This window comes from Homarus americanus, unplaced genomic scaffold, assembly GCF_018991925.1.
Source record: "Homarus americanus isolate GMGI-L3 unplaced genomic scaffold, GMGI_Hamer_2.0 scaffold50084, whole genome shotgun sequence".
Taxonomy (NCBI): domain Eukaryota; kingdom Metazoa; phylum Arthropoda; class Malacostraca; order Decapoda; family Nephropidae; genus Homarus; species Homarus americanus.
This window is the reverse complement of record NW_024720792.1, coordinates 19,782-27,031: the sequence shown is the minus strand read 5'-3', so window position 1 is coordinate 27,031 and position 7,250 is coordinate 19,782. Positions and strand designations below refer to the sequence as shown.

The 7,250-nt window shown below is 46.3% G+C and overlaps 3 protein-coding genes across 3 annotated transcripts; all 3 read left to right on the top strand.

The window, feature by feature from the left end:
• Positions 1 to 240: 240 nt before the first annotated feature.
• LOC121861175 (probable serine/threonine-protein kinase clkA) lies at positions 241 to 3,674 on the top strand. Its single transcript, XM_042358733.1, has 5 exons — positions 241 to 330; positions 615 to 838; positions 962 to 1,453; positions 2,060 to 2,606; positions 3,486 to 3,674. Exons 1-5 carry the CDS (start codon positions 241 to 243, stop codon positions 3,672 to 3,674), a joined length of 1,542 nt encoding a protein of 513 aa, XP_042214667.1.
• Positions 3,180 to 5,923, top strand: LOC121861173 (serine/arginine repetitive matrix protein 2-like). Its single transcript, XM_042358731.1, has one exon. It carries the CDS (start codon positions 3,888 to 3,890, stop codon positions 5,142 to 5,144), a length of 1,257 nt encoding a protein of 418 aa, XP_042214665.1. The 5' UTR covers positions 3,180 to 3,887; the 3' UTR covers positions 5,145 to 5,923.
• LOC121861174 (cell surface glycoprotein 1-like) lies at positions 5,618 to 6,928 on the top strand (the record flags this gene model as incomplete). The annotated part of the gene is made up of 2 exons (XM_042358732.1): positions 5,618 to 5,683; positions 5,827 to 6,928. Coding segments are annotated over exons 1-2 (1,168 nt in total), but the record flags the coding sequence as incomplete, so codon positions are not given.
• Between the last annotated feature and the right edge of the window lie 322 nt (positions 6,929 to 7,250).

Sequence of the window (7,250 nt, the reverse complement as noted above, 5' to 3'; positions counted from 1 at the left end):
GTATTGTGACCTACAACAGTATTGTGACCTACAACAGTAATGTGACCTACAACAGTAGTGTGACCTACAACAACAGTAGTGTGACCTACAACAGTAGTGTGACCTACAACAGTAGTGTGACACAGCAGTAGTGTGACCTACAACAACAGTTTTGTGACTTACGCAGTGTGACCTACAACAGTAGTGTGACCTACAACAGTAGTGTGACCTACAACAACAGTTTGTGACTTACAACAGTGAATGACCTACAACAGTAGTGTGACTTACAACAGTAGTGTGACCTACAACGACAGTAGTGTGCCTACAACAACAGTTTTTGGGCCTACAACAGTAGGTGACACAACAGTAGTGTGACCTACCTACAGTAATGTGACCTCACAACAGTTTGTGACCTACAACAGTAGTGTGACCTACAACAGTAGTGTGACCTACAACAACAGTAGTGTGACCAACAGTAGTGTGACCTACAACAACAGTAGTGTGATTTACAACAACAGTTTTGTGACCTACAACAGTAGTGTGACCTAAAACAGTAGTGTGACCTACAACAACAGTAGTGTGACCTGCAACAACAGTTGTGTGACTTACAACAGTAGTGTGACTTACAACAACAGTTTTGTGACACAACAAGTAGTGTGACCTACAACAGTAGTGAGACCTACAACAACAGTAGTGTGACCTACAACAATAGTGTGACTTACAATAACAGTTTTGTGACTTACAACAGTATTGTGACCTACAACAGTAGTGTGACCTACAGCAGTAGTGTGACCTACAACAACAGTAGTGTGACCTACAACAGTAGTGTGACCTACAACAACAGTAACACGACAGTAGTGTGACCTACAACAGCAGTGTGACTTAAAACAACAGTAGTGTGACATACAACAGTAGTGTGACCTCACAGTAGTGTGACCAACAACAATAGTGTGACTTACAACAGTAGTGTGACTTACAACAGTAGTGTGACCTATAACAGTAGTGTGACCTATAACAGTAGTGTGACCAACAACAATAGTGTGACTTACAACAGTAGTGTGACCTATAACAGTAGTGTGACCTACAACAGTAGTGTGACTTACAACAGTAGTGTGACTTACAACAGTAGTGTGACCTGCAACAGTAGTGTGCTCTACAACAGTAGTGTGACTTACAACAAAAGTAATGTGTTCTACAACAACAGTAGTGTGACCTACAACAGTAGTGTGACCAACAACAGTAGTGTGACTTACAACAGTAGTGTGACTTATAACAGTAGTGTGAACTACAACAGTAGTGTGACTTACGACAGTAGTGTGACCTATAACAGTAGTGTGAACTACAACAGTAGTGTGACTTACGAAAGTAGTGTGACCTACAACAGTAGTGTGACCAACAACAGTAGTGTGACTTACAACAGTAGTGTGACCTATAACAGTAGTAAAAAGACTCTACAAATAGTGACCAACAACAGGTAGTGTGTGGACTTACAAATAGTAGTGTGACCTACAACAGTAGTGTGACCAACAACAGTAGTGTGACTTACAACAGTAGTGTGACCTATAACAGTAGTGTGACCTACAACAGTAGTGTGACCAACAACAGTAGTGTGACTTACAACAGTAGTGTGACCTATAACAGTAGTGTGAACTACAACAGTAGTGTGACTTACGACAGTAGTGTGACCTACAACAGTATTGTGACCTACAACAGTAGTGCGACCTACAACAGTAGTGTGTGTGGACCTACAAATAGGTGTGTGGACTTCACAACAACAGTAGTGTGACCTACAAACAGTAGTGTGACCTACAACAACAGTAGGACCTGCCAACAACAGTAGTGTGACCTACAACAACAGTGATCTCAAGCAACAGTAGTGTGACCTAGTAGTGTGACCTACAACAACAGTAGTGTGACCTACAACAGTAGTGTGACCTAAAACAGTAGTGTGACCTACAACAACAGTAGTGACCTACAACAACAGTAGTGTGACCTACAACAGTAGTGTGACCTACAACAACAGTAGTGCGACTTACAACAACAGTAGTGTGACCTAAAACAGTAGTGTGCCCTACAACAGTAGTGTGACCTACAACAGTAGTACGACTTACAACAACAGTCGTGTAACCTACAACAACAGTACTTGGACCTACAACAACAGTAGTGTGACCTACAACAGTAGTGTGACCTACAACAGAAGTGCGACTTACAACAACAGTAGTGTGTCCTACAGCAACAGTAGTGTGACCTACAGCAACAGTAGTGTGACCTACAACAGTAGTGTGACCTACAACAGAAGTGCGACTTACAACAACAGTAGTGTGTCCTACAACAACAGTAATGTGACCTACAACAAAAGTAGTGTGACCTACAACAGAAGTGTGACTTACAACAACAGTAATGTGACCTACAGCAACAGTAGTGTGACCTACAACAGTAATGTGACCTACAACAAAAGTAGTGTGACCTACAACAGAATTGCGACTTACAACAGTAGTGTGTCCTACAACAACAGTAGTGTGACCTACAGCGATAATAGTGTGACTTACAACAACAGTAGTGTGTCCTACAACTACAATAGTGTGACTTACAACAACAGTAGTGTGACCTACACAATACTAGACGTGGTAGGAGTGTGAGGGTCATCAAGTGTCAAAGACTTAGGCTGACGAAGGTGCGTCCTCCGACAGGAAGACAAGAGTAAACTTTACAGCAGCTGCCAAGGTGGCGGCAGCGGCAGCAGGAGGAGTGAAAAACAGTAGTGTGGTGATAGAGAAGCAGCACTTACCGGAGCGTCTGTGGAGCTCCTGTTGGAGGTCGAGGGTTGAGGGGGTGAAGGTTGAGAAGGGGCGCCACTTGCGTCACTCCCTCCTGATGGCGGTGAGCGCGGCAGCCCAGACTAGCTGGTGGTGGTGCTGATCACTAGTTAGGTTACGAGAGCAAGGGTGGCGGGGCGCTGTGTGTTGCGAGCCACAGCTATGTGTGTGTGTGTGTGAGGGGTGTCGGCGGCGGCACTGAGAGCCACACTCAACCAGGGCCACCCAGCTACCACCAGCCGTAGCGCGACCCACGCCTCGCACCGCGCACGCCCACCCCATACACCCCACCGCCCGACGTACGCCCACGATCGATTCCTGGACACACAGAGGCCGCTCCACCAGCCCCAGTCACCGCCCGCTGCAGTCCAGACCCCAGTCAGTGCACCCGCCACAGCCGGAACCACAGCTCCCACCAAAGCCGGAACACAGCCCCCACCACAGCCGGAACCACAGCCCCTACCTGTCACTGCCACACCCTCATCACAGCCCCCAACAACAGGAATACAGCCCCCGCTACAGCCCTATCACAGCCGGAATCACAGCGCCTACTAGTCACTGCCACAGCCGGACCACAGCTCCCTGCTATCACTGCCACAGCCAGAACGTAAACTCCCGTTAGTCACTGTCACAGCCAGAACCTCAAATCCCATTAGTTACTGCTACAGCCCACACTAGTCACTGCCACAGCGGAAACTACAATCACATCGGTCACTGCCACACCCAGAACCTCAACCTCCATCGGTCACTGCCATATCCGGAACCTCAACTACTAACAGTCACTGCCAATGTGGAAGTAGAGCCTCGCGTCGGTCACTGCTAAAGCCGGAACTACAGCTCCTTCTCAACACTGCCAAGGCGGAACTCAAGTTCCTGTAAGTCTCTACCCACGAACATGTATTAACCATAGAATCAAAGGATTATCAGTCGCTGCCATTCACGGGACTACAGCATGCGGTAGACCCTGCCAAAGGCGAGGCAAAGGCACTCATCAACCATTGCCATAGCCTCCTCACTCCCACCGGTCACTGTGGAACGTAACACCCACCTGTCACACATAAAGCCAAAGGAAGTTGTAAAAAAGAGCGAAAGATGCGTATACCAAGTAGCCATCGCGCCCGAAGCCACAGTGTCCATCAGGGCGCAACTCAGAGCCACCGGCAGCGGCGGCGGCAGAGGGCTCATCGTCCGAGCCAGAGCGCTGCTGCCTCCAGCCATCGACAAAGACGAAGTACAAGCCTCTACTTCCGGCAGCAGCAGAGGAGTCAGAGTCCTCATAGCAGCTACCAGGAAAGCCCCAGTCCAGACAGTTCCCAGGACCGTTCCCAAAGACGTAGCCGAAGTACCAGAAGGAGGTACCGGAAAAGGAGGAGTCACAGTGCCTATGACAGCCGCCGGAGAGGAAAAAGCCCCGCCTCACCATCGAGGTATCCTAAAACTCGAAGTGAAAGCCAGAAACGAGGCCGCCCACAGAGTCAAAGTCCACGTAGGAAGCGTCGCCACTGGTTTAGCCAAAGTCCTCAAAGTCCTCGCCAGCGAAGGAGTCGAAGTCAACAGAAGAAACACCGCCGGAGAAAGAGTCAAAGCCCCCAACACAAACGTCGTCACTGGTACAGCAAAAGTCCCCAGAGTCCTCGACAAAGGCGGAGCCGAAGCTACCACCAGGCGTACCGCCGCAGAAAAAGTCAGAGCCCACAACGGAAACGTCGCCATTGGTTCAGCGAGAGCCCAAAAAGTTCTCTCAAGAGACGCAGTCGAAGTCGGACTCAACGCTACAGACGGAGTGACAGCCCTCGACGAAAACAACGTCAAAAACGAAGTCCGAGCCCCTACAGGAGGCGTCGTCACTGGTTTAGCCAAAGCCCTCCTAAGGATCGCCGTAAGAAGCGGAGCAAAAGCCCTCGTCGTCATAAAAGCCAAAGCCCCCATCGGAAGCCTCGTTACAAACGAAGTCCAAGTCCTAAAAAATATCGCCATCGAAGCCAAAGCCCTTACCGAAGCTCTTATCAAAGAAGAAGCAAGAGTCCTCGCCGGAAACACCACTGGTTCAGCCAAAGCCCGGAGACCAAACCTCGCCAACGTAGGAAGAAGAGAAGTCATCAGAGCTATCGACAAAGGCGAAGTCAAAGTACCCACCAGAGCTACCGTCAGCGGCGCAGTCAGAGTCCTCATCCAAAGTACAGACATAGGCGGAGCAGAAGCACTGAAATGAGCAGAAGCCAGAGCGACTACCACAGCCGTAGCCAGAGCGTCTACGAGACCAAGAGCCAAACCACACCAAAAAGTCCTCGGGATAAAACAAGTTACAAGCACCTACCAAGAGTCAATGGAACTGGTGACAAATTGTAAACTAAAGACAACGTTACCAAACACAGCGAGGTGGCGAAAAAGACATCGATTAGCTTCGACATCAAGTGCACTGACTTTAATACAACGAAGCTAATTAGAACTGACATCACAATAGTGTAAAATAATCAAATCATTAGAACTGTCAGCGGGTGTACACAAAAAACTTTTAAACTGACCTACCATAACTTAGAACGTTGACTTCATCCAACTAACTTATAATCTGGAGTAATGAAAAACTACAAGGCCCGTTCTTGAAGAGGAACCACAAGATATTGAGATAATTCTAGAGGTGACGCGAACAAAACCCACTCGAGGGAAACCAAAGGAAGAATAAAACCAATTCCAGACAGAGCACAAGAACACTTTGGCCAACTCCAGAAGAACAGAAACAAATCAGACCAGTTTCAGGAGGAGCAACAAGAAAACATTCAGGCCAGTTTCAGGATAAGCAACAGGGAAACATTTAGACCAACATGAGAGGAGGAAAAGCAAAGATTCTATCAGACCAATTCCAGAAGGATGACCGAGGAAAGAATCTTGTTAATTCCTTGAGAAAACACAATCACAAAGAAACACAATCACAGAGGAAAACAAAATCACTGACGAAACAAAATCACACAATCCGGCTAATTCCAGACAATAAGAACAACAGGATTAGAAAAAAACTAAATAATTGAGGGAGTTCCAGAAGGAGTGGTGGCAGCAGAGGCAAGACATCAGACCATCTCCAACAAAAGAAGACATCAGACCATCTCCAACAAAAGAAGCCATCAGACCATCTCCAACAAAAGAAGCCATCAGACCATCTCCAACAAAAGAAGCCATCAGACCATCTCCAACAAAAGAAGCCATCAGACCATCTCCAACAAAAGAAGACAACAGACCATCACCAACAAAAGAAGACATCAGACCATCTCCAACAAAAGAAGACATCAGACCATCTCCAACAAAAGAAGCCATCAGACCATCTCCAACAAAAGAAGACAACAGACCATCTCCAACAAAAGAAGACATCAGACCATCTCCAACAAAAGAAGACATCAGACCATCTCCAACAAAAGAAGACATCAGACCATCTCCAACAAAAGAAGACATCAGACCATCCCAACAAAAAAGAAGACATCAGACCATTCCAACAAAAGAAGCTTTCATCAGACCATCCCCCAACAAAAAGAAGAAGACATCAGACCATCTCCAACAAAAAAGACATCAGACCATCTCCAACAAAAGAAGACATCAGACATCTCCAACAAAGAAGCCATCAGATCGTTCCCCAACAAAGAAGCCATCAGACCATCTCCAAATAAAAGAAGACATCAGACCATCTCCAACAAAAGAAGACATCAGGACCATTCCAACAAAAGAAGACATCAGACCATCTCCAACAAAAGAAGACATCAGACCATCTCCAACAAAAGAAGACATCAGACCATCTCCAACAAAAGAAGACATCAGACCATCTCCAACAAAAGAAGACATCAGACCATCTCCAACAAAAGAAGACATCAGACCATCTCCAACAAAAGAAGACATCAGACCATCACCAACAAAAGAAGACATCAGACCATCTCCAACAAAAGAAGACATCAGACCATCTCCAACAAAAGAAGACATCAGACCATCTCCAACAAAAGAAGACATCAGACCCATCTCCAACAAAAGAAGACATCAGACCATCTTCCAACAAAAGAAGACATCAGACCATCTCCAACAAAAGAAGACATCAGACCATCTCCAACAAAAGAAGACAACAGACCATCACCAACAAAAGAAAAAAATAGAATGCACAAAAAAAGATACAAAAAAGTAAAAAATAGTAAAAAAAAAAAAAAAAATACAATGAGAGAGAGAAAGAGAGAGAGAGAGAGAGAGAGAGAGAGAGAGAGAGAGAGAGAGAGAGAGAGAGAGAGAGAGAGACCCATCACAAACTAACAGGGTCAACACAGGGCGTAGCCCCTCCCCAATTTCAGAATGACCTCCATAACAGTAACAATATGACTTCTATGACAAGTACACAACCACCTCGTAACAAATACAATATGACACCCATACCAGCACAATGTGACCCATCGTAACAACTACAATTATGACCCTGAAAAAATAATA

Excerpts from the sequence above, each read along its gene's own strand:
- LOC121861175 (XM_042358733.1), top strand. The coding sequence starts at position 241 with ATGACCTACAACAGTAGTGTGACTTACAACAGTAGTGTGACCTACAAC. Across the intron at positions 839-961 it reads AACAGTAACACGACAGTAGT|TAGTGTGACCTATAACAGTA; the intron begins GTGACCTACAAC and ends GACTTACAACAG. Across the intron at positions 1,454-2,059 it reads CAAATAGTGACCAACAACAG|TAGTGTGACCTACAACAGTA; the intron begins GTAGTGTGTGGA and ends GCCCTACAACAG.
- LOC121861173 (XM_042358731.1), top strand. The coding sequence starts at position 3,888 with ATGCGTATACCAAGTAGCCATCGCGCCCGAAGCCACAGTGTCCATCAG.